This window comes from Balaenoptera ricei, chromosome 11 (genome assembly GCF_028023285.1).
Source record: "Balaenoptera ricei isolate mBalRic1 chromosome 11, mBalRic1.hap2, whole genome shotgun sequence".
Classification (NCBI taxonomy): Eukaryota; Metazoa; Chordata; class Mammalia; order Artiodactyla; family Balaenopteridae; genus Balaenoptera; species Balaenoptera ricei.
This window is the reverse complement of record NC_082649.1, coordinates 23,997,544-24,023,630: the sequence shown is the minus strand read 5'-3', so window position 1 is coordinate 24,023,630 and position 26,087 is coordinate 23,997,544. Positions and strand designations below refer to the sequence as shown.

The window sequence follows — 26,087 nt, the reverse complement described above, 5'->3', positions numbered from 1 at the left end:
CTCTTCTGATTATGGAGGCTGAGAATGCCCACGATCTGCTGTCTGCAAACTGGAGAACCAGGAAAACCAATGGAGCAATTTAATCCCGGTCCGAAGGCCTGAGAACCATGGGAGCTGATGGTTTTAAGTCCCAGTACGAGTGCAAAGGCCCAAGAATCAGAGGACTGATGGGGTAAATCCCAATCTGAGTCCAAAGACCAAGAACCAGGAGTGCCGATGTCTAAGGGCAGGAGAAGATGGGTATCCCAGCTCAAACAGAGAGCAGATTTGCCCTTCCTCTACCTTTTTGTTCTGTTCAGCCCTCACAGATTGGATGGTGCCCACCCACATTGGTGAGGGCGATCTTCTTAACACTGTCTACCGATTCAAATGCTAATCTCTTCCAGAAACACCCTCACAGACACACCTGAATGTAAGGTTCCACCAGGTCTCTGGGCATTCTTTAGCCCAGTCAAATTGACACATAAAATTAACCATCACATACATGTTTTATGAATGGCTGAATTCATTAATGAATGGTGAGTTTGGGCAACAGAGAGTAGATCAAAATGTTTAGAGTGAAGGGTATATATATATATATATATATATATATATATATATATATTTTTTTTTTTTTTTTTTTTGCCTCATCATGAGGCTTGTGGGATCTCAGTTCCTCAACCAGGGATTGAACCCAGGCTGCGGCAGTGAAAACCTGGAATCCTAACCACTAGGCCATCAGGGAACTCCCAGAGTGAAGAGTTTATAGCCTGGAGAAGAAAGAAATGTTGTGGAACAAGTAGGTTGGGGGGAATTAGAGAAGGTCTTGGTGCCCGGCTCAGGAGCTCATATCTGAAAGTCTTTCTCCTTGGATAGAACTGTGTTCTTTGTGGGGAGGCACACATAACCTGTTTGGTGTACTGTGGCAGGGAGGTATGGGAAAGAAGGGAAGAAGGAAGTCTGGATTCCTCAAACTGGCCCTCCCTCAGCAACTTCTCAAGCCAGTGCAATGGAGTTTGTTGGGAATGGAAAGAGAAAAACATTCTTAAAGGGGAGAGAAAGTGAGGGAAAGAACTGAGTCCCTGATGTAACCCAGGAAAGGATCTCAGGCTCTTTGCATCATTTCCACATTATGTTGGTTTCCATGTCTTTCTCCTCTTGGAAAGTATGAGCTTCTTGAGGGCAGGGATTGTGCCTTGTCTGTCTCTGTATGCCTTACTTCTCTCCTAGTACTTGGCCCACAAGGTGTTCAATAAAGCAAATTATTAACCCCTTTTTACAGATGAGGAAACTACTGTTGACAGAGATAACACCTTCCAAGACAACACAAGTGCCAAAGTCAAAACTGGATGTAAGTTCCAAACCAACTCTTCCCAGTTTGACACAACAGGTGGATGAGTGGGAGGGAAGGGAAAGCAAGAAGTAATTGGAGATTTTAATACCAATTAATAGGCAGCAGATATTGGTACCTAAAAATGCTGTGTTTATTAGCTGGGAGGAGGCTGAGTGGGACTGGTTGTTATGGAATACTAACACAGGGGAACCCACTGTGCCAGCTTATCCATTTAGATTAGACAATGCTGATTCTTCCCCATCTGCCTTGGCTGACCTCACCTAAGAGTGACTGCGGTGGGGACACTATTTCATCTTATGTCAACATGGAGTAATAGAATTAAATAATAGAATAGGATCTCTAATAGATTTAGAGAACAATGGCTCCGTACCTTGCACATGGCCCGTAGTCAATAAATGCTTAGCCAATAAGAGAAAAGAACCTTGAACTGGTACCTTGGTATAATCTAATTATAGAAGCTGAGTTACCTTGAGAAAGCATTGGGCACAGCCCTCAGCCTTTGGGCAGGCGAATAATGTCTTTGGACTAGACAGAAGAGTTGGTTGTCTGCTCTCCTTTGAAGATCTCTAGGCAGGGAAACTCCAAACCACTCATTTGTTTATCTATTTGCCCATATAATGGTCATTTATTGAACATCTACTGTGTGGGGTGCTAGGTGATGGTGACAATCTCAGGGAGAAGTTTCAGTCCTCCCTGCCCTCGAGGAGATCTGTGTCTAGAGAGGAAACAAAGATGTATTAATAAATCATGACAATAAAATGTGATAAAAGTTAAATTAGGGAGGGGCACACCCTAAGGTACAAGCCCAGGAGGGAAGTGCTAACTCCTCTGCCAATTTCATGTTTCAAACTCATCTGACCAAAGACTTGCTTTGGTATAAACTTAAGCTCTCTTACTGTACATTTTATCCCTCTAATCTTTAATGAACTGCCCACCAGGCGTCTAGCACTGGCTCAAATAACTCGTCGAATTAAACCAAACCCCTCTCCAAAGGTTTTTCCAGCTAATACCCTTCTCTTTTGCAGCATAATCTCAACGGTGATGGGGACAGACAGGATGGTGTAGTGGTGAAGGCATCGGATTGTGACCCAATTCGTTGTTCCTACTCTGCCATCTGATCTCTGCGTGGCCCTGGGATGTGAATTTAGGGGATTTCCTTAATAATCTCTAAATTCCCACGCAAGGCTGACAGCCTCAGTTCCTCGTCTGTGGTGTTCCACGACCTACCACCAGAGGGCAGCATAGAGACTCCTCCAGGGCGTGTCCCTCCAGAGTCCTCCTTGTTGTGCCTCTAACACCATCACTCGCCCGGCCTCCATCAGGTCCCACTAATGCCTTCTTAGTCGCCAAGGTGACTCCTCTAAGGTGAGTCAGTCACATGAGGTGAAATGAGGCAGGCGCTGGGGCCCTCAGGAAAATTCAGGCCAGGCTGCTTGCCCAAGTGGTCCATTCATTATCTATTCTTTCTCTCATTATTAACTGAGTTCCCTCCATGAGCCAGGCAGCGCTAAAGCTGTGGAAACAGCGGTGAGTCAGAAAGGAGGGCCCCACCCTCCCGAGGCTTACCTTCTAGTGGGGGAAGTGAACAACAAGCAGATGCATACAGGTTGTATGTAATAGGCTATCACGTCCTGATAAGAGCTATGAAGAAAAAGAAGGCAAGAGGAAGGACATAGCGAATGATATGGTCCATGAGTGTGGGGATGGAGGGCTACAATTTTAAATAGGAAAGTCAGAGAGGGCTTCTGAGAAGATGGCAAGTCACAAGGACTGAATGAAATGAGAGACTGAGCCAGGTCATGTAACGATCCAGGGAGAAGAGGAAAAGCTAGCTGTGTGTAGCCTACAGCATCAGGATTCCAGGTAAAGTCTCCAGCTACTGGTAGGGGGCATCATCTTAGTGCCCTGAACTTGTGTCTGCAGCTCCGAAGGGTAAATGATAATTTCTGTCTCCTAGGAGCATTGAGAGAATCAAGATAAATCCTGCACGTGCAGATGTTTATGGCGAGCTGATTGTTGCACGCTGTCGAGGAGGAGTTTGTCCTTCTCTGCTTCTAGTCCTGGGGCCCCAGAGAACAGAGCTGGACATGGGACGCCCGCCTCTCCAATAGGATTCTGTGTTTACTGTTGTGTTACCTGTGTGTGCGGGTGATGCATCAGGCACCAGGGACACACTGAGGGGTGAGAGACGCTCCCTGCCCACGAGGAGCTCTCAGCCAGAGGGATTCGGACAGTCCGGCAGAAGGAGAGAGGATGGGCCCCTGCAGATCCCACCCCTGGAAACAGTGAGGGCCACAACCTGCCTAGAAGTCTCTCCTGGGACAAGTCCTTCCAGCCTCTCCTGAAAGCACATTCAGACTCTGCCCCAGTCCCCGTTTTCACCCTTTCCTGCTGGATCAGGAGGGAGCTGGGTCTCTAATTCTGGGTGACCAAAAACAATAAAATGCGTGAATAGCAACAGTGGAAAGAATGACTATTTAATAGCTGAGCGTAATGAGCAGACAAGGAGTGCTGGTTTCCCTAGCACTCGCTCCACAGAACAGAGAAGAGGAAAAATATTATTGTTACTCCGAGAGCTAATCACAGCCTCTATATTTACCTCCTCACAAGACAGGAGGGCTGGTGGCCAAATCAGATGTGGCTTAAACAGAGCTATGAAGTCTTGGACTCTAGGAACATGACCGTCACTCAGCTGACTCCCTGCTGCTTGCAGGGGGGCAGGGGGAGGAAGGGAAAAGAACGGGGGTTGGGGGGACACATAGCCTGGTGGGCAGAGCCCCTGCCTGCCAAGTTTTTCCTCTACGGGACTCACTGGCTGAGGGTGCTCCTCGCTCCAACCCCGGTCTTCACTCCCATGTCCCTGCTGTGGTACCCGGGCCCCTTGGAGGGTGCAAGCGGGGTTGCTAAGAGGGTGAGAACAGGGCCGGGAAGAGCAAAAGTAGATGCTCACCAGGCCAAGTTCCAGGAGGTCAGTCCTAGAGGAGAGAGTGACGGACCAGGGAGCTGAGGGGGAGAAGAAGGAAGAGTGTAGCTGAGTATGGACCACACCATGGAATATATTTTGAGGGAGTAGATGTATTTTGATGGGGTGGAGACTGCCCCCCAGAGCAGCAATTCTCAGCCAGGGGTCACACGTTATGCTGGGGTGAGAGTCCCTGAAAGAGTCACTTAGGCGATTTTTTTACACAGCACTGCCTACCCTACCCCAGCATCAGATGAATGCCTTGTCCAGGGGGAAATCCCTGTACTTCCTCTTCGTGGCCACGTGAACTCTGCCATTTGTTAATGGAAGTGTGCTGTATCCCTCAGAGGAAAGAGCTCATCCAGGGGAGAGAAGAGTGGCTCAAGGGAGACAGTCACTGACGAGGAATGAGGGCAGGACAGACAGGCCCACGAGAGAGCACAGGTGGGTGGCTCTGTGTCAGAGCCCAGTTCACGTGCCTGCTGCCACTGCCCGGCTAGACCAAGCACTCTTGGAGGCCAGGCCTTGGCCATCGGTATATCCCACCTAGCACCTCTAGTGGGCTTTGCAGGTAGTAGATGTGGTTGGGAGGGATAGAGGGCATGGAAACCAGAGGGGGGGGGGGGCGATGTGTTCCAGAGAAAGGTAGAAGGGGGAGGGTGGCCTGGACACATTCATTCATTCTTTTGTTCCCCCAAATCACCAACTGCCTAAGTACTTGGAATTCAGTGGACAGACACGTGCCTTGCCCACTGCTGTGGAACCCACAGTCCAGAGCCAAAGGTTTCTGTCGCATTTTGAGGTCGCATGGGGGCTGCATAGATGATGTACTACAGAATCTATCTGAGAGGAGGGTAAAGAAGTCAGGCCAGGTGGAACGTGGGTTCTGCCCTTGATCATCTACCACGGGGAAGGAACCACGAGGAGGGCAGAGAAGGGTAGACTAAAACTGAATATAGTTTAGCCAGTCACGTGGGCTCACCTGGGCTAAGGAGAGTCCACCCAGGACAGGGAGGGCAGGAACGTCCAAATACAAGTGCATTCTGTCCTTCTGTGTTCTTGGTCATGAGAGGGACCAGGTGGAGAGTGTGGATGACTCAGGGTCACCCACACCCACCACGGGTAAAGCAACACCAGTGGACCCAGAGTGTCAGCTTCCCGTGTGAGGGGGGATGAGTCCACCACAGGTGGAGGGAGTGTGATGGAGAAAGAGAGAGCAGGAGAGGGAAATGGCTTTGACTGAAGCAAAGGAGGGGAGAACCCACAGGTCCTGGAGCCCAGAGTGGCTCCGGTGGCCTCTCCACTACTCCCCACCACAGAATAACCTCCTCTTTCAGGCTTTTTCCCTTCTTCTTCTTTTTTTTTTTTTTTTTCATTCCCTTTCCACCTCTCTCAAGCCTAAGCCTTAAGTCTACCAAGGACTCCTGCATGGAACACTTGTTCCAGAACTTCTGTCCTTACTTTCAGGCCCATGGGTGAAATGCAGAGAAGAAAAGGTTGAGTGAGAGGGACTTTCTCACTTAGGATTTGCTTTCTGAGACTTTGATGACACAGGAATTTGCACACATTCTTATAAGATTTAAGGAACCTCTGAAGTCTGTCCACGGACCACTGCCATTAATTTATGGCATGGTGTCAGCTGAATGAAGAAATGGGGCTTATGTGGATTGGGTTTGAGTGCTTTCCAAACTCTTTTGCTGGTTATCAGCTGGTTCGGGCAAATAATTTAAACTCAGTTTTGTCATCTGTGAAATGGGGGAGAAAAAACATATACCTGTAGTGCTGTTGTGAGGATTAAACACCAGAGCACGTGTTGAGTACGTAGGATCATATCTGGCCCACAGTCGGCGATCAGGAAACAGGGGTTCTCTGCCCCCAAGCCTCCTCTCCCCAAGCTGCTCCCCACTCAGACCCCTCAGTTCCCGCGCCCTCCTTTAGCCTGGTGTTATGATCACCGCCCTGCTGGTCCACGTGGCCCGTCCACTCCTCCAGCCCGCTGTTCCTCTGCGTGTACGCTTCCCATGCCAACCCAAGCCAGCGCTCCTTCGAAGCACACCTTCAGCACCGCCAGGGCCCTGAGTCTGAGCCACCTGCTCCCTGCTCATCTCATCATTCCTCAAGGGCCAGGGAAAGTCCCGCCACTTCCTCGAAGCCAAGTGCCTGCCCCATTTCTCCAGGCCCGTCTTCTCTCTACACTGTGAGTTCCCAGCTGGACTGCAGCTCCTCAAAGGCAAGGACAGTTCATCTTCCTTCTTGTTGCGATTTAGGACCATGCACCCTGAACCCGTGCCCCGTGCAGAACGCGGCATCACAGAGCAGCCCAGGGTGGCTTGGAGTGGATGCAGCCCGCCTTCTTCAGGTATGGGGCAGGGACAGGTATGGGAGGCACATGCTTTAAGCTTGGTCTTGTCTGGTGGGGTTTACTGGGCCTCGCACGTTCTCTCACTCAGTCCTCCCACTGGGCAGGGCACTTGCTGGCGGGGTGAGGGATAGCCCCGGGGCTGGAGAACACAGCAGACCCACCTGCGCCACCGTGGGCCTCGTCTAACTGGTGAGCACCCCCAGGCGCCCTGGCCTGGGCAGTCTCTCAGCCAATGCCCTTTCCTGCCCCCCGGGCCATATCAGCTTCAGATTTTCATGGCCTGAGCTGAGAGAGGGTGAGACCCAGGGACACAGCAGAGTAAGACACATCGGGGCAGATTTCAGGAAGAAACAGGGAGAGTGGAGGAGAGGGGTTCAGAGGGCCCCCGTGTGGGCAGGCAGTGGAGGAATGGGGCGGACGTGAGTGGGGGACGGGGTGGAAGGGGTGGGCAGGAGGGCAGCGGTCAGGAGGAGGAATGTGACCGCACCATTGCGTGGTGTGTGTGGCTGGAGATTTGGTGAGAGGCCCAGAGAGACTGTGCCTCCTTCAGCCCCGGCCGTCCCAGCCCAGGTTGGGAGGAGTGGGAGGAGGAAACAGGACAAACGTTGCCACCTCTGTTTATGCTGGAAAAGAATACCCCACAGAGCACAAGCCATTCCTCCTTTTCTGTCCACCCTCAAGGCTCCTCTTCTCTCGGCCACTCCCCTCCCTGCACCCAGGGCCCCCTCCCTCCTTCCCCGCTGGAGATGGGGCCAGCGAGGCCTGAGACTCTAGGGAGGAACTGACTTTCGGAAGGAGCGTCATCATTTTAAATTGCACCCTCGTGTGCATGCATGCCTGCTGCTCTGTAGGGGGCGGAGGGGAGTGGAGAGGAGACTCCTCCAGGTCAGCTGGGCTGGAGACTCGGGAGGGAGGGCCTGGGGCTGTGCGTGAGCCCATCTTAGTTGCCATCCCCCAGTGGAGGACACAGACGGGACATGCAGACGCCACCTGCCAAGAGCCTGTGCCAAGAGGGCCACACCCTTGTCCCATCTAATCTTTCTGATAATTTCCTATTCGATCCTCACAGAAATCCTGCAAGGTAGACATCATTTAAAATACTCCCATTTTACAGATGAGAATATTGAAGTTCAGAAAGGTTGGGTGAGTTGCCCAAAGCTGGGACTTGAACCCAGGTCATCCTGATTCTAAAAACCAGTGAGGGGACTTCCCTGGTGGTCCAGTAGTTAAGACTCGGTGCTCCCAGTGCAGGGGGCCCAGGTTCCATCCCTGGTCAGGGAACTGGATCCCACATGCTGCAACTGAGAGCCCGCATGCCGCAACTAAAAGATCCCGCATGCAGCAACGAAGATACCACGTGCGGCAACTAAGACCCGGCGTGGTCAAATAAAAAAATAAATAAATATTTAAAAATAAAATAAAACCAGTGTTTTCTTTTTTTCCTCCCTACTGCATCAACCCTCTTCAGGGGCCGCTCTCTCACTGCCCCCATGGCCCCTCTCCCTTCCACTCCCATTTTGGGTGCTACGGGACAGTCAAGGGCTAGATTCGCTGGTAGCCACTAGCCGCATGTGGCTATTTACATTTAAATGAATTAAAATTAAGTAAAATTAAAAATTCAGTTCCTCCAGTTGGTCATACTAGCCCCATTTCAAATGTTCAGTGGCCACATGTGGCTCGTGGCTACCATATTGGGCAGCACAGAGAGAGAACATTTCCATCATGGCAGAAAGTTCTGTGGACAGTGCTGGGCTGGGTCAGAAGTAGGGCAGGAGACAGAGAAAGGGAGAAACGAAGCGAGGGCTCCGGAGGTAGGGCTGCCTCTGTGAGGAGACCAGGGCAGTGCGGGAATGAGAGTCCAGGCCAGGGGAGCAGGGAGAGGGCTGGGTGGGCTTGGGGAAGAGGCAGAGAACCTGACCTGACTCCCAGGTCCCTCCTTCCAACACTGATACCAGTGAGCAATTAATTGGCTGGGGTGGGGTCAGGTTCCAAGCAAAGGGAGGGGAATGCGATGGAGGAGGAACCACCCCCTCTTAGCAGGTCTCAGGGCTCTGGTCCCCCAGTCCTGCCCTTCATCCCTCAGGAACCCAGGATTCTGCTGACACTCCTTGGTCCTACCGTGGATCTTACCCAGACCAAGCTGGCTGCTTCCTGTTGCTCAGCCAGTCTGGGCAGCCAATTAATGGGCGGCAGGGCCACCACCTTCCCAATTAGCCTTATTATCCTCTTGCTCACCCACTGGAGCCAGGGTCACCCCTGGGGGAGGGGCTGTGAGTGGCCTGTGAGTAACCAAGGCCCAGCTATGACAGGGGTCCTCAGCCCAGGCCTGTCCCCGGGCTGAGGCCCTGGCGTCCAGCACCTGCGTGCCGTCCCTGGAGCCCCCTGGAAGGGAGAGGTCAGGGAACTGGCTTTGGAGTGCAGACTCCAAAGGTCCGCTCACTGGTGGCACACATAATAGCTGTGTGGCAGGCATGGTACTTGGGCAGTGACAGCAGGGCGTGGAGTGTAGATCCTTATATCCGGAGGAAGAGAGTGGAAGCTGAGTGGTGGGTCTCAAGGAAAGGGGGGCACGGATCCAGAGGCTGTGGAGGGCTCCCAGGCGGGGTTAACCCTGCGGCGGGGGTGGGGGCCACAGCAGGTACCCGGTACGGAAGGGAAAGTTGAAATGCCCACATCTGTGCATGGAGGGAGGATGGGGAGTCAGAGAGGCCAACACTGGGGAAGGCAGGAGAGTGAGGGAGCCAGGGGACTGGGCCCCATGGTGGGAGTGGCCGCCCCGGAGTGGGCGGCCTTCGGGGCAGAGCACCTGGTTCCAGGTTAGGCAACGAGGAGCCGGGGCAGGCGAGCCAGGTGGCCCCAGGGGCACGGTAACCCACACTGCAGCCACGCCTGCTGCTGAGTAGGCAGATACCCAAACTGATTACTTCAGCTCCTCCCGGCCACACCAACATCCCCCCCACCCCGGCACCTACCCCTCCGCCTCTCCTCCCCTCCCCACAGTGACTCCTGCCCGGAGAATGTGCAGCCCTGACATAAAGGCCCCGGGTGTTCACGAGCTGCTGTCACTCAGGAGGCCACACAGTCCAAGATGGGCTCTTCGCGTGCATCCTGGATAGGGCGTGTGGGAGGGCAAGGGATGTTGGCATTGCTGCTGGCCGGTCTCCTCCTGCGAGGTAGGAGGCTGGGGGCCCTGGGCGCAGAGAGAGTGGGGAGAGGAGGGGGCAGGAATGCAGATGCCAGGTCAGGGAAGGCTGGGGGGAACCCTGCGTGGGGAGAGTCCAGGAGAGGACCCAGCGAGGGGGGAAGGGCAGGGGCTCTGGAATCTGATGCTTGAGTCTGGGGGCCACTCCTCACTGCCTTGGCACCTCAGGCAAACTGCTTAAATTTACTGAGCCTCCGTTTCTGAAACTCTAAAAATGAGGCTAAAGTTAACACCTAGCTCTAGTTTCTCTATGAGTCTCTAATTAAGTAATGTATGCCACAGTGCTGTCGAATTCCTAGAGAGTTATATAATGTTGGCTGTTGTTGTTATTATTGTTATTATTATTATTAGAGTGCTAGAAGATGGAGTCGATATTTAATAGTCATAATAATTGTTACCATTCATAGGGCCCTTTTTATGTGCGAGACACTCCACTAGCACTTTAAATGCATTAGCCCGTTTGATCATTAGAAGGATGGTGTGAGAGAGGTGTCCTCACTCTACACAGGGGGACACTGAGGCTTGAAGAGGTTAGGAAACTGGCTCAAGATCACAAATTAGAAAGCAGTTAAGCCGGGATCCAAACCCCAGGCTGGGTGACTCCGGGGCCTGTGCTGTTGATCACAGTGACCTTGCCCATAGCTCCGTGGGTGGGAGCAGGCTGTGTGGCATCGGGGGAGCAGAGGAGGAGCGTGGGGGGGCCCTGGCTGATTAGTGCAGCAGAGTGAAGGGGGCGGGGCTGCGGGCAGAGCTGGGGTTTGGCGTGGAGGTGGATGCGTTGAATTTCCTTCTGAGGAGAGAATGGGGAACTCACAGATTGTGGAGACCTGGTTTTTAGTGGGGTGTTCGAAGGAGGAATGGCAGTAATAAATCATGTCTGATGCTTTCTGCTTTTGTAAAGCACGTTCTGCATACATGGTCACATCTAGTGCTCACCGTAACGCTGTGAGGAAGGCAGAGCAGATCTGGCTTCTCCAAACGTATGACCTGAAGTACGTGGCTCTGTCCACACCACTTGGGACCGGAGGTGGTTGAGGTGGGGAGCAGAGGAAGGGTGGGGGAAGGTGAGCCTGGGTGAGGAGCAAAGGGTCAGTTAAGGAAAGAAGTAAAGGCAGAAGCGGTCAGATGTGGGCCTGGGGGCAGACAGGCACGCGGTGCTGGCCAGCTGGGAGACAGCTGATAAAGGTCAGGGGCCTGGAGGAGGGCTGCATCCTCATGTCCCTGAGCTGGGCTCGGGGTGCAGGGTCCTGTCCTGCTGGTACAAGCGGGTTCTGAAGCGACAGTGCGTGCCCCCATGTCCTGGCCCCCACCCAGCTTTCCTGGCATGGGCGGTGCTGAGGCGGGAAGCAGAATTTCCATTCTGTACCCAAGCCTGGCCTCTCAAGGGGAAACTGGCGACCCAATCATAGTCCTCAAGTGTCCTGTCCTCTACTGCGGTCCCCCCGCCCCTCCCCCACTTTCTCTTTTCTCAGCGTCTGTTTGGCTATTTTCCCTCCCTTCTCAGTCCTCTGTGGTTCTGTCTTTCATCTCCTCCTTCCATCTGGTCCCACGGTCTCCCCCACCTCTCAGAGTCTCAGTCTCTCCCGCTCTCCATCTCTTTGGGGTCTCCCTGCCTTTTCCACCCCAAACTCTCCCCGGGCTCCTCTCGTGAGAGATCAGAGTAGCAGATGACTGAGGTGGGTCTGGGAGGGGAGAAAGAAAGTCCAGCCTCTTTGGACCTTGCTAACCACTACTTTCCTCCCCAGGGACCTTGGCCAAGAGCATTGGGACCTTCTCAGACCCCTGCAAGGACCACACGAGTATCACCTCCCCCAGTGACCCCTGTCTCCTGGGGAAGGGGGGCTCCAGCAGCTTCAGTAGCCAAAGTGGCTCCAGCAGTTCCAGCAGTTTTCTTTCGAGTTCCAGTGGCTCCCGTGGTGGCTCCAGTGGCGGCTCCAGTGGCTCTAGTGGCGGCTCCAGCGGATCCATTGCTACCCATGGTCGTTCTTCAGGATTTTTGTTATTTAAGCCAGGAACAGGGTATTCCCAGATAAGCTACTCCTCGGGATCTAGCTCTAGTCTACAGGGTGCATCTAGCTCCTCCCAGTCAGGAAGCACCAGCTCCCAGTCTGGAGGAGGCTCGAGCTCTTCTGTTTCCCAAACCTCCTCGATGTCCAGCAGCAGTGGCCAGAAGGTCAACGCCAAGCTGCACCCCTGTAGTTCCAACATCCCTGACTCTCCCTGCAGTGGGGGACCCATCGTCTCGCACTCTGGCTCCTACATCTCCAGCTCCCATTCTGTGTCTGGTGGTAAAATGCCTGTAGTGGTGGTAGTGGAGCAGCATGGCTCTGGTGGCCCCAGAGTGGGTCAAAGCGTCCCCTGTAGCAATGGTGGCCTTCCAGGCAAGCCCTGCCCCCCCATCACCTCTGTAGACAAATATGGCAGCTATGAGGTGGTGGGTGGCTCCTCTGACAGTTATCTGGTCCCAGGCATGACCTACATCAGGGGCAAAATCTACCCGGTGGGCCACTTCATCAAAGAGCACCCCATCAAAGGCTCTCCAAGGGTTCCCTCCTTTGCAGCCGGGGCCCCCATCTCTGAGGGCAAATACTTCTCCAGCAACCCCATCATCCCCAGCCACAGCTCTTCTAGTTCCAACATCTACCAGTCGGGAGCTTCCTCGGCCATTGTGTTCCAGCCGGTGGGCTCTGGTGGAGTCCCGCCCTATGGCGTTGGCTCCAAGGGCTCTAAGGAGCCCTGCTCCCTCTCCAGCTCTGGAGTCCACAGCAGTTCTAGCCTTTCCAGCAGTTCTGGTTCATCTTTCCATCCCTGTGGTGGTGTTTCCCAGAGGCTCAGCTCCTCACCAGGCACTGGCTCCTTCAGTGGCAGCTCCAGCTCCCAATCCCATGGTGAAATCATCCTTCAACCCTGTGGCAGCAAGTCCAGCTCTTCTGGTCGCTCTTGCATTTCTGTCTCCTCCTCAACATTGAGTAGGGGTGCAGGTGGCTCTTCCCAACATGACCCCTCAGCTGGTGCCAAGCCCTGTGGCTTTGACGGCTCTGGAACTATCCCCTGCCACTCCATCCGGGACATCCTAACCCAAGTGAAGCCCCTGGGGCCCCAGCTAGCTGACCCTGAAGTTTTCCTACCCTAGGGAGAGTTACCTAACAGTCCATAAAGCAGATTTTGCCTACACACATATGCAGGCATACACACACACACACACACACACCCCATCTCCCAGGTGGAAGAAGTCCAGGGGCCCAGCCATGGGGGTAGCTCAGTTTCCACCCTCCCAAGAGAGCTGCTCTACTTCCCCCATTGCCCCAATGTGGCAGACTCTCCCTTATCAGCTCTTCTTTCTTTACCTCCCCAAATTGTAGGCTCCAAATCCCTTTCCTCATTCTCTCCTACTGTTTAGATTCCCATTGTACTGCAGTGCCCTCCCTGCCTGATACCCTCTCCCTAGAATTTCCTCTGCCATTTCTTTGAGATGGTATAGTCCATTGGCTAACCCTACTCATTCAGATTCTTGACTGGGAACCCCCTGAAATGTCCTACAGTAACTCTGATGCCTGGACAAGCCATCCCCTCCCCGCCCCTCTGTCCCCCCTTTGCCAAATAAAGCACAATCCGAACAGTTATTTGAAAACAATGACCATTTTTCACTGATCTCATTTCACCATCTGGTCAACCAGCATGATATGCTGTTGGGTTCTCACACTCCCAATTCCACTCCCACCCTCCATTATAGAGCTCACCACACCCTTTGTGAGTTCCCAACATTCCTCTTTGTCTCTCAAGGTCTCCATCTCAGTCCCCCTTCCTGGCTGCCACTTCCCTCAACGTTCAGAGGCTTCCCTGTGTGTGGGAGATACCAGGGTATCTGCAGAGACTGGAGCAGGCTCCCTGCTCCCTCTGGGTCCTGGACAGATGTCTCAATAAACTGTGTGAACTAGATTAGACTTTTTGCCTTCTTGGAGTCCTGGGTCTCCTCTTGGGACCTGAGTGATGCTCTCCTATGCCTCTAAAGGTCCTGTGTCCCCCACTTTCATTCATAAATTGGCCTGGTATTTCTTACATCTTACAGCTCCTCCCACAAAGGAGGAAAATCATAAATATTTGTTGAACTGAAAGCAGGGGTTAGTTGGTCTCCCAGATCCTTCCTTTCACATCTCTTCTCTCTCGTTGCCCCTGGAAATCCATTCTTGTTCCACTGCCCATTCACTCTGCAGTCCTCCCCTCTCCTTACATAGAGCCCTAATGATTTCCTCCCCCTCCCCACATGGCTCCTTCTCCTCATCCATTAGATGGCCTCACCTTCTAGATGCCATCCTCTCTGGAAGTCCCGAGCATTGATTTCCTGGGTTTCTGGGACACCAGGAGCCTTGGGAAGGCTGGAACACAGCAGCCCGGACCAGATTCCTGGGGACTGAGTAGGAGCCAAGGGGGGCGTGGTTCTGGGAGCTGTGGGTGGAGGAAGTGAAAGACAGAGAGGACAGGAGCATGACGGGTGTGCAGCCGAACACGGTGACTCACTGGCCTACGTCGAAACGCCCCAGCCCATGGCAGAACAGTGTCCTCCCCAACAGTGTCCTCTCCACCTTCACACTCCTGCTGCCTCTGCTGTGGTTCTAGAGTGAGAGCTGGGAGAGGTGAGAGGGCCGAACACTACAGTGGGGAAGGGGAGGTGGCCTCCATGGGAGAAGACTGAGAAAGTGGACAGGGCGCCGAGGGCCACGCGACTATGTCCTGGAGACAGCAGGGGAGACACTGAGGCCAAGGAAGCTCTCATGCCCCAAGGAGGGGAGGGTGGGCTGTGCTCACCCTTACAGGAAGAGCCTCACCCCAAAGCACAGACCACCTCTGAGAGCCTCTGCTTGGCTGCAAAGGAATTCACCCCTACCCTAAGATCTAGCTCATTCCCTGCTACTGGGATGATGTCAGCTGGCCCCAAATTTAGGACTGTTGTTGAATTCTCGAATCAGCAGAAATATGTTATGTTGATCAGAAATGACCTGGGGCAGCTGAGCCAACCTGCAGGGTTGACTGAAGACAGAGGAGGGCTCCAGAACAGTCCTGTTTCTGTCATCACTGTGGGGTCACCCTTGGTTACCATCTGCCCCCTGGACTGCAGCCAATGACAGGAATCAAGGCCCTCAGAGTCTCTGTGGATCGCAATTGTGGGAGGGATGCAGCCTCTGACACGAATATTCCTCTAGTCTCTGGTGTGATCCAGGTCAAAATGTTCTGCAAAACTGGTGGATGTCACCCCAAAAGTCTGCTGCCCTGTACCCACTGGACAGACCTGCACTCTTTTTAAAAAAATTTTTATTGGAGTATATGTTGTCCACTGGCCAGATCTGGAGAGGAGCTCTTTACCCTTCCAGTAGCCAGCTAGCAGGGGCTGGGGATGAGGATGGAATGGTAAAATCTAACAGCTAATATTTAAACTTCATGCAACAAGAGAAGCCTAGTCTGGGTGCGTCTTGGAAGCAATAGAGAAACAAAGGCGTTTAAACACTTTTTATTGGAAAAATTCAAACATATTTAAGAGTAGACAAAATACTTAATGACTCCCTATGCTCTCATCATTCAGCCTTAACAATGATCAACTCATGGCTATTTGACAACAGCATTTCAATGCCCTCCTTCTACTTAGTTGGAAACATCTGCTCTCTCTCTCTCTCTCTCTCTCTCTCTCTCTCTCTCTCTCTCTGTATCTCTTGTATTCTGTGGATGCATTTGACCATCTAAGGTAGGCAGACTTGTGCCCTCCCCATCACCAGAGATGTCCATGTGTCCATGCCCTGATGCCTGGAAACTGAATATGTGAGGTTCATAGCAAAGGGAAACTGTTTGCAGATGGAGTTACGGTTGTTAGTCAGATGACATTAAAGTAGAAAGATTATCTGGGATTATTTGGGTGAGTCCGATGTAATCATAAGGGTCTTTAAATATGGGAGAGGGAAGAAGAGGAGGTCAGACTGATGCAATGTGAGAAGATCCTGCTGTTTCTGGCTTTGAACATGGAGGAAGGGGACCATAAGCCAAGGAACTCAGGTGGCCTCTAGAAGCTGGAAGATGCAGGGAAATGGATTCTTCCCTTGGGCCTCCAGAAAGGCTCTACCAACACCTCAATTTTAACTCAGTGAGACCCATGTCGGACTTCTGCTCTTCAAAACTGTAAGATAGTAAATTTGTGTTGTTGTAAGCCATTAAGTTTGTTGTTACTTGTTATAGCAGCCATAGGAAACCAATACACCATCATCTCTTAAGGATGGGAACCAGGTCTATTTCCCTAGACACAGGGTCTCATCTAGGAGCAGCCCCTCAGAAGGGGGTCAATTCTGCACCCCAGAACCTCCTGCAGGTTGAGGTCAAGACGATGTAGCTATGGTCCATCTGGTCCACTGGCTGCCTCCTCTTCCCCTTCCCTCAGGCCTCTTTGCCCGGAGCATCGGTGTGGTGGAGGAGAAATTTCCCCGAGACTTGGGGATCAATCTGCCTCTGCTTGGACAAACTTCCTTGACCGGCCCCTCCAACTCGGAACATCCTCAGCCCAAACCAGACCCTGGCCCTAATGATTTAGCAAGGGCTCCTCTGAAGCCCAAGCTATGGGGATGCACGAGAAAGGGGTGCTGGAAGAGAATGATCTGGGTCCCAAAGAGAAACAGAATCAGGTGTTTCTATTGCTGAGAAGTCAGTGAAGAGATTGGGACCCCAAGGGTGAAGGTCCTCATGTGCCTGGTGTCGGCAGCCAGGAAGGGTAGGGCTGGCAACAGGTGATGAGCTGTGAGCCAGGACACCTGGGTTAGGAAGGGGTGGGGAGCTTGAGGAAAGGAGCAGGGTGGGAACACCCAGCTTCCCTGGGTCATACAAGTGGCACCTGTTGCCACAGAACAAATTAGGAACGAGGTGGAACGTAGAGATATATTGTTTCCACAACCACTGGCTCAGCCTGTTTTTGACGTCCCCCGCCCACTAAGAGGATAAAGGGCTGGCTGTCTTGGGGCTGAGGGAGATGCAGAGCAAGATGCAGGGCCATGTGGCAGGGAGCCGGGCTCCTCTGGGCCTGCTCCTGGTCTGTCTTCATCTTCCAGGTATGGAGCCTGTGCCAACCTTTGGGCAGGAGCGGACTAGTGGTCCTCGGGGAGCTGGGATTGAGGGAAGAGGTAAAGGTGGGAGCGTGTACAGTTGGGTCCCTGAGGGAGGAAAGAGTTGGCACAGGCAAAGTGGAGGGACTTGAAGCAAAGGGAATCAGGGAGTCAGGGAAGGGAGGGCACTGAGACTAAACATCTGGTCCACTGGCTGCCTCCTCTTCCCCTTCCCTCAGGCCTCTTTGCCCGGAGCATCGGTGTGGTGGAGGAGAAATTTCCCCGAGACTTGGAGATCAACCTGCCTCTGCTTGGGCAACCTTCCTCGACCGGCCCCTCCAACTCGGAACATCCTCAGCCTGGGCCTAATGATTCAGCAATTGATTCTCGGCAGCGCAATGCTTCTCCATCACATGGCTCTCAACCTGCAGGAGGTGCTGCGGTACAGAGGTGGCCCCCATCTGGGGGGCTGCCCTCCACGGATTCCTGGCCCTCGGAGGACCCTTGGCCGACGATGGCTGCTGTGCTCAAGGACCATGTGGGAGAAGTGCTGCCCGAAGAACTGTCCTACCTTTCTAGTGCGGCTGCCCTCCCTCCGGGCAGCGGGCCTTTGCCTGCAGAGACCTCTGCACACCCCGCAGACACCTCACCCGAGACTTCACTCCTCCACGAGGACCCTGAATCTAGACGGCTACTCCACTCTAATGTGCTGGGCGCCCAGGGAAAAACCCTTGCCCTACGCCCTCCCTGGTCTCTCATCAGCAAAATTCGATGGCCAGTTCTGCCTGGTCACTACTTCGGGTCCCTGAATCCCAGTATATGCTGGGAAGGTAAAGGTCCTGGCACTGGATGGAGACGAAACCGCTTGCCATACCCTATGGGAAGCTGGGGTAACAGTAATCAATACACAAGTACTAGCTGGGGGAGTATTAATCTGTATCCATGTACCACATGGGGGATTATTAATCGGTATCCAGGTACTAGCTGGGGGAATAGTCATCTACACCCAGGTATTAATCGATTTCCTCCCAGAGTTCTCCGTGCTCCTGGCTCTTATTGGAGCACTGCAGCTGCCTTTCCCAATCCTCAAAACCCTGGGTCACAGTGGAGTTAGGAGAATGACAGAGGGGGACAACCCTAAGTTAGAAGTCAGAGAAGGGAGTCCTGCTCCCTCCCCTTGCAGTGTGAGCTAAATCAAGATCCTATCAGCTGTTTTCTAGCGTCCTCTCCACTTTCACTGCCTCCCTGCTCCCCATATGCTGATCTCCAATAAAACACAGCACTTACTGAATCCGCTTCTTCTCAGTGTCTTTGTTTCTGGGTGCAAACTGGAGTTTTGTCCATCCCCATTTTCTAGTCATCCTCATGTCCCTCTAGGGTCCTCCTGACACTCTCTTGCTATCCCCATCCTTTGCAAAAGATCAAAGCCCAGGTGTTTGAGGGTGGGGCCTCGTGGTCTCATCTGGGCCAGGTGGGAGAGCTGGTTCCAGAACTGTCCTGGAATCTGAAAAGGGGAGGAGAGGCAGCAGGACTAACTGAGATGGCACCTGTGGCAGGAGGCAAGGATGAGGTCCAGGAAGTTGGTACCAGGGCCAAGTGGGGAATGAATGCTCTTTTGATTCAGAGACACAGAGGGTCAGAGAAAGTCATTTTTGTCTATGCTTACCTTTTCTTCCCAGAAAGTTACGGTTCTTGGAAGTGGAAGAAGCATTGATCTCCCTTACATGCATCGCTTGGTACATTGTGCCCCAGAGAACCACAGACTCTGGGCATTTGCTGAACAAATAGCAGACCTCAATAGAGGAAGAAAGGAAAGGGAGAAGGGACAGGAAGAGAGAAACTTGGAGCCAACAGTCCTGCCTATGGCAGCATTTGATGCTTTTATTCTCAAGTGATGACACAGTCTCTTCTTTTGGTCACACTACCCTGCCTTTGGTTTTCTCAGGAGCTCAGTATCCTTGTACAGGAGTTGGAGTGGGGTGAGGAAGGGTCATTCTAAGAAAGTGCAGAAGGAAGTTAACAGAAGCTGGTGGGGGTGATGGGGTTTCCAGGGGGCACACTCCTGGTGTCCACCCATGTCTTCCCATCACCAGCCACACCACCCTCTATCACCCCAACCTCCTTCCCCAATTCTTTCCCACCCTGGACTCTCACTTTCTCCCTGTCCTGGGGCAGGCGGTTCTGTTTTCAGCACCTGTCTCTTCCACAAGCCCAAGCTCATTCTCAGGCTTGGTCTCATTTCTATCTGTCCCTCTTTCTGGCTGCCTCCCTCTCTCTAGTCACTCCTATTTGCACTTTTAAATTCTGTGTCAGCACTCCCCTCCTCTGTTCCCCACAAGCACCACAGGAAAGGGACTTTGTTTGTTCACTGCGGAACTCCCAGCACCACGGACAGCGTCTGGACCTAGGTCAGCACTCAGCAAACACTGAGTCAACGCACTCGCACTCTCTCTCTGACTTCCCTGTTTTCTCTCTTCTTCCACTTTATTCCTGAGCCACAGGGCTGCACACAGACTCCCATCTGTACTGCTACCATGCCCTTCCCAGAGCCTCACTGACATCTCCCTAGAAACCCCACAAAGCCCTTCTCAGCTTGGGAATGCTCTGTACATTCCATTCTTTCACCTTCATTAACAACTGTGAGGAATAGGTTGTAAGATAAAGAAACTGAAGCTCAGAGAGATTAAGCAATTTACACAAGGTGACATAGCTAACACGTGACAGAGTCAGTGACTCAAACCAAGTTTTTCTATCTGTCCAGGGAGTGTTCAAGTATAATATGCAATTAACAAAAACCCATCTAATTTTTAATTGAGTACCTGCTATGTGCCAGACTCTGGATGAGTTGCTTTCACAACACCCTTCCAGCTAATTCCCACAACAATCCCATTGTTTAGGCACTGCTGGGCCCATTATACAGGTGGAGATACTGAGGCCCAGAGAGTGAGGTGAGCCAAGGCTGACAGAGGTAACACTGAGCTGAGGGAGTGCAGTTCATCCACTACTTGGTGCTGATGGATGGTCCCGGGTAGCCGTGGTCAGCTTTGTCAGACTGGTCTTTGCTTTAGGGTTAGTTGCTGCTATTAAAAAAAAAAAAAGTGAGATTGGTCAGTAATCTGTGATATAATAAATGTCCTAAGGTCTGCAGTGGGAGCTGATGCTCATATACAGATTTTTACATTTTTATTAGTGGTTAATTGGTGGAAGTAGCTGCTGGAGTAGCAGGAGTCATTTCTCGAAGGTCCCGCAGTAGAGAGGGCACTCGGCAGGAAGTTGGAAGACGAGATTCCCCTTCCATTTGCCCACACAGTTCTCTCTGCTGTGTCAATTTAGGCTGGTCATTTGCCTCTGCAGACCTTAGTTTTCTCATCTGTAAAATGGGATGAAAGCAGATGTCCAGTCTACCTCACAGGATTGTTATGAAATTTAATTAAGATAATGATAGGACTTCCCTGGTGGTGCAGTGGTTAAGACTCTGCACTCCCAATGCAGGGGGCCCAGGTTCGATCCCTGGTCAGGGAACTAGATCCCACATGCATGCCACAGCTAAGACCCGGCCACAACCAAATAAAAAAAAAAAAATGATAATAAATAAATAAATATTTTTAAAAAGATAATGATAAAGTACATTAGAGACTGAAAAATGGAGCAGGTGTAAGGGCCTGATTATAATGCAAAATGTTGTCTCAGTGAGGCAGTCCTGGTGGCATCACAGAGAAGGAGAGTTCTTAGCCCACAATGGGCTGGTTGGTGAAGTGGCTGTAGTTGACTTCACGGTTGACTGTTGAGTGTGGTGTGATGCTTCCCCCTGGGAATTACACTCAAGAGAATTATTCCAAGATCAAGAAGGGAGAGTCGGCTTCTCCTTGAACTATTTCATTCCTCAAACAAACTTGTGTTCTCTCAGACATTTTTCACTTACACACACACTCTCGGGTGATTGTAATAATGGCGTCCTTTATCACATATTTACCATGAACAAAATGTGTTACAGGGTTATCTCAACTCTCACAACAATTCTAGGATGTACTTACTCTGATTATTTCTATTTTACGGGTGAAGAGACTGAGGCTCAGCAAGGTTAGGTAACTTGCTGAAGGTCACACAGCCAGTAAGAGGTGGAGCTTGGGTATGGTACCATTTGGAAACCGCAAGCAAAGCTGGGCAAACTGCACAGAGCAGGTGAAAGCAAGATTCTCCAGCCCCTACAGTTTAATCACCACCTGGAGTCCTTCCTCCAACACGTTCATTTTCAGCCATTTTTATGTCATCTGAAGACCAGCAGCCAGGCTGTGGTTTTGTCTCTCCAGACCAAATGCCTGCCTCTTGTGTTCCTCTCATTCCACTGGAAGGATGTTCCCTATTGCCTTTTTATACCTCTTTCTTTTCTTTTTATTTTTTTCATTGTTTGGCAGCTCGCGGGATCTTAGTTCCTCAACCAGGGGTAGAACCCGCGCCTTCGGCAATGAAAGCATCGAATCCTAACCACAGGGCCACCAGGGGACTCCCTCTACCTCTTTCTAGGTCTGCTTTCTCCCTTTGCTGTCAGGAAACTGGTAAACACATCCAGAAGACACTTTTATGAACCCAGATTGTCACACGTGAGAGTGAGCACACCAGCCCTCGGGAAGATCGGTCACATGCCAGGGTTTCTAGTTCTGTCCACTCACAGAATATCCTGGTCAAGGAGGCCTGTACAGTCCAGGGGAGGGATAGTGGGAGGAGAATAGGTGTTTCAGGTCTTAGAGGCATGGTCATGGCCAGGGTAGGAAGGACCGTTTTCACATTCTCAGTAGCAATGACTGCTCGGGGCTGTTATTGTCCCCACATAGATCAGTGGGGTGGATATGGCTTATCCTGAGGTGATAGTAAAGTTGGTGCTATACCTGCTGTTTGGTTTAAAGCAGTGGGCTAGGGGCTTCCCTGGTGGCGCAGTGCTTGAGAATCCGCCTGCCAATGCAGGGGACATTAGGTTCCATCCCTGGTCCGGGAAGATCCCACATGCCGCGGAGCAACTAAGCCCGTGCACCACAAGTACTGAGCGTGCGTTCTAGAGCCCGTGAGCCACAACTACTGAGCCTGCGTGCCACGACTACTGAAGCTTGCGCGCCTAGAGTCCATACTCCGCAACAAGAGAAGACACCGCAATGAGAAGCCCGCCCACCGCAAAGAAGAGTAGCCCCCGCTCACCGCAACTAGAGAAAGCCCGCGCGCAGCAAGGAAGACCCAACTCAGCCAAAAATAAATAAATAAAATAAATAAACTTATTAAAAAATAAATAAATAAAGCAGTGGGCTAGGCTGATGTGAAATAATTTCTGGTCTAATAGGGTCTCCAGTTAGGCAACCCCCACTGTGGAAAGGTGGTAGAAACAAGTTGTGATCTAGTTTTGAGACCATTTAGTCTTTCTTGGCCTCAGGAAGGCAGTTCTGACTGACTGAGCAGAAGCCGTTTTCTTTAGCATCTTTCCCACTGTTCCTCTGTCTCCTCTCTATGTACCTTTTTTCTGTGCTTAACTGCTCCCTGGCTACCCAGGACAATCCATCAGGATTCCCCTCTGGCTGGTCTGACCACCCATCCCATGCACTGGACTTTCCCCCTTGCCTCACCCCCATCAAAACCCACCTCTCCTGTACCCCATTGCTTTGGGGCTCTCTGTTCACTGTGACATTGTAAGATGCTGAATTCAGAAGAACTAACTCTGTTAGTGATGAACAGGGGCGAAGATGATGAGCCTAGAAAGATAAAACCAATCTACTATGTTAGTGGACCCTTGATTATCTGACCCCAGCCTCCCCTCCTGGAACACACTGCCATTGTCTAAAGGACTTTAAGGCATTTCTGTGTAATATAAAGTTTGTTACTCTTATGAGTTTGTTAAACAATTAACATTTAAGCACTAAACAACCTTCCTCTGCATACTACTTACATAACTACTACCTCAAAACTTACAGATTTAATAAACCAAATTTTATTCAAACATCGATATTGTTTCACACTTAAACCAATTTAAGCATTTAATTCAGATCTCAAGTCTGATGTGTAAGATTCTCTTAAATGTCTTAAACCCCCTAAGCAGCAAACAAACACAAAAGTTATTATACCATTTACAAGACCAATCACTTCACTTCCACTAAAAATCAGTTATGAAAGGCTAGTTCCATGGATTTAAACTCATTTCTTTTTTTTTATTCCTTAAATTCTCTTTATTTTTTAAAAAACCTTTATTTTTTTTCCCCGTTGCCATAATGCATTTTTATTTTTTAAACGTATTTCTTTATTCTCCTTCTCTTTCCTCTTCTCTTCTTGGGTTGGGTTGCCTTTCTAGGATGTCAGTATTTTCTCTTTTTATCCCATCCTGAGGTTTCAATAAACTTAGGAATGGCATTTTGACCAATTTAGTCTTGTCTGGACATGAGGCGTGGTTGCACAGTTTATGATTCAAATCTGGGCTGCTGATCACCAGCATGAGCTGTTGCTCTTTCCTTCTCCTCCCCGCCCCTCTTCCTCTTTCTCCTTTCCTCCTCCTCCTTTTTCTCTTTCTCCTCTTCCTTCTTCTAATTAAAGAAGACTAGTTGAGTCAATAAAACTTAAAAAAAACTTTCTTGAGATATTAATTTACACACCATACAATTTGCCCATTGAAAGTCTACACTTCAGTTTTCAGTATACTCACAGAGTTGTGCAACCATCACCACAATCAGTTTTAGAACGTTTTCATTGTTCCCCAGAGAAACTCTGTGCCCATTAGCAGTCACTCCCCATTCCCCTTCCCCTAGCCCTAGGCAACCACCACTCTACTTTCTGTCTCTATGAACTTACCTATTCCGGACATTTCATATAAACAGAAAATACAATATGTAGTCTTCTGTGACTGGCTTCTTTCACTTAGCACAATGTTTTCAAGGTTCATCCATGTTGTAGCAGATATCAGTACTTCATTCCTTTTTATTGTTGAACTCTCTATTATTTCATTGTATAGGTACAACACATTGTATTTATCCATTCATCAGTTGATGGATATTCTGAGTTGTTTTCACTTTTTGGTCATTATGTATCATGGTGCTATAAACATTTGTGCGCAAGTATTTGTGTAGACATATATTTTCATTTCTCTGGAGTATGTACCTAGGAGTGACTTTCTGGGTCACATGGTAACCCCACGTTAAGCCTTTTGAGGAACTGCCAAACAGTGATTCTCCAAAGCTGCTTTACCATTTCACATTCCCACCAGCTGTTTTTGAAGATTCCAATTTTTCCATATTCTTGTCAACACTTGTTATTATCTGTCTTTTTATTAGAGCCAGCCTAGTGGCTGTGAAACTGTATCTCACTGGAGAATAAAACTCTTTTTAAGTGCATAGATTTTAGAATTTTGCAACCTATTTCTTCTCCTTAATATAACATACTTAAAAAATCCCTCTTGATCAGTGGATTTTTCCACTCATTATGATACATTTTTCTCTCATTATGATATGCTGACTTGATCTATTAGCATTATTATATCTTAATTCTTATTTGTATCTTATTATAATTAGTAGGGCATTCTAGATATTTATTCTAGGAGATGAGGAATTGGGTTGACTTTATTAGCTCTCCTTTTTAGTGATTTTGTTGTTGTTGTTGTTAATTTATCGTTTTGGTACCTACTATTGAAATCGCCTTCTTGGGAATTCCCTGGTGGTCCAGTGGCTAGGACTCTGCACTTTCACTGCTGAGGGCACAGGTTTGATCCCTGGTCAGGGAACTAAGATCCTGCAAACTGTGTGTGTGTGTGTGTGTGGCCCAGAAAAAAAGGAAAAGAAACCACCTTCTTCCTTTCACTATTGCCTCAGACATCCTCCCTTGTCAGACATTCTTATTTCTGCTAAAGTTCATACTTAGAGTGGGGCTACTTGGCCTTCTCACAGTTGACTGTGTTTTTTTCTTTTCCGCTTATGTAGGTGAAAGAAAGCATCTCTCTCTGCTTTATAACCACACACATAATTGACAGAAGAGACAAAATGAACAATTCCCTTTTGATTAAAATCCATTTTTAACAACTGCATCCTTTCTCTTCTGTTACAGACATCTTTTGTGCACTTTGTATGAACCTTTATCTTTTGAGTATCATAATGATCTCATAGCCTCTACAGCCACAGTTGACTTCAGTAAACCATAATTATTATTCCTCCTCCTCGTCTTCTTCCTTCTCATGCTCAGTTGTCTCAGGTTGAACAATGGAGATTCTTTAAGTTGGCTCCTTTGTCCTTTATAGCACTTTCCTTGACATTCTTGAAGGTATCCTGGGTTTCTGGCAACAACAGAACATTCAAGTCCTGTCCTAAGTCTTTTCTTCCCTGAGACATGGAATCAGCTAACATCCAAGTCTTGCATTATATGGGTTCTAGTTTCTTTTCTTTTCTTTTCTGGTGCACTGTTTCTGGAAGTACTGCAATACCAAGTCAATGCGCGGAGTGAATGGAGCAAGCTCCTATTCCATCTCCTAGCTCCAAAAATCCATTTAATATATTGTCCTTGGATAGAGGATGTATCAGATATTAAACTGATAAGAACAGATGCAGAGTTCTAGTTTCTTTAGGTGAAGAATAGTATTTGAAACCAAAGGCGAGGTATTGAGGGTCCACATGAGGGTTGGTGGTAACAGTGTTACTTCTTCTGTTGACAACTTTTAAGATAGACAATTTACATGGAGTTTGCTAATTTAACGTGGTCTGTGTATTGTATCCTACAGTCATGAGACTATGTGGGTCATCAATCACGAAGACTTTTCACGTCACCAAGAGACTGAAGGAGAGGAACACACCCCGGACCAGGTTGTGTGTGAGAACAAAGCAGAGGCACAGGTGGAGACCAATGTAGGTGTGGGCAAGGTTGGAGGGTTGAGGTGAGGTTAGGACCCACAGGTAAAGTGAGGTTAGGACCCAGAGTCAGTTCACTGTAGAGATTCTGAAGTCATTAGATTGGGACAGGATGAAGTGCTCAGTGATTTCTGCACCTGGCTAGGGTCTGTTTGAGCTATAGTCATTCAGGGTGGGACCATATTCAATCCTGTTATGGGTTGAATTGTGTCCCTCTATGTTGAAGTCCTGACTCTGGGTACCTATGAATGTCATCTTATTTGGAAATAGGGTCTTTACAGAGGTAATCAC

At 50.2% G+C, this 26,087-nt stretch overlaps 2 protein-coding genes and 1 non-coding gene across 3 annotated transcripts; 2 read left to right on the top strand and 1 right to left on the bottom strand.

Annotated features, from left to right (window-relative positions):
• Window positions 1-9,745: 9,745 nt before the first annotated feature.
• CDSN (corneodesmosin) lies at window positions 9,746-13,040 on the top strand. Its single transcript, XM_059940721.1, has 2 exons — window positions 9,746-9,830; window positions 11,605-13,040. The coding sequence occupies exons 1-2, from the start codon at window positions 9,746-9,748 to the stop codon at window positions 12,990-12,992; spliced, it is 1,473 nt and encodes a 490-aa protein (XP_059796704.1). The 3' UTR covers window positions 12,993-13,040.
• Window positions 13,041-16,862: 3,822 nt separating this feature from the next.
• On the top strand, window positions 16,863-18,049 carry C11H6orf15 (chromosome 11 C6orf15 homolog). Its single transcript, XM_059940720.1, has 2 exons — window positions 16,863-16,941; window positions 17,175-18,049. The coding sequence occupies exons 1-2, from the start codon at window positions 16,863-16,865 to the stop codon at window positions 18,047-18,049; spliced, it is 954 nt and encodes a 317-aa protein (XP_059796703.1).
• A 7,292-nt stretch (window positions 18,050-25,341) lies between these two features.
• LOC132375497 (U2 spliceosomal RNA) lies at window positions 25,342-25,530 on the bottom strand. The gene has a single exon (XR_009506045.1). It is a non-coding gene; the product is annotated as a U2 spliceosomal RNA (small nuclear RNA).
• Between the last annotated feature and the right edge of the window lie 557 nt (window positions 25,531-26,087).

Coding starts and splice junctions, on each gene's coding strand:
- CDSN (XM_059940721.1), top strand. CDS start 9,746: ATGGGCTCTTCGCGTGCATCCTGGATAGGGCGTGTGGGAGGGCAAGGG. Junction 9,831..11,604: donor GGCCGGTCTCCTCCTGCGAG/GTAGGAGGCTGG, acceptor TTTCCTCCCCAG/GGACCTTGGCCAAGAGCATT.
- C11H6orf15 (XM_059940720.1), top strand. CDS start 16,863: ATGCAGAGCAAGATGCAGGGCCATGTGGCAGGGAGCCGGGCTCCTCTG. Junction 16,942..17,174: donor GGTCTGTCTTCATCTTCCAG/GTATGGAGCCTG, acceptor CCCTTCCCTCAG/GCCTCTTTGCCCGGAGCATC.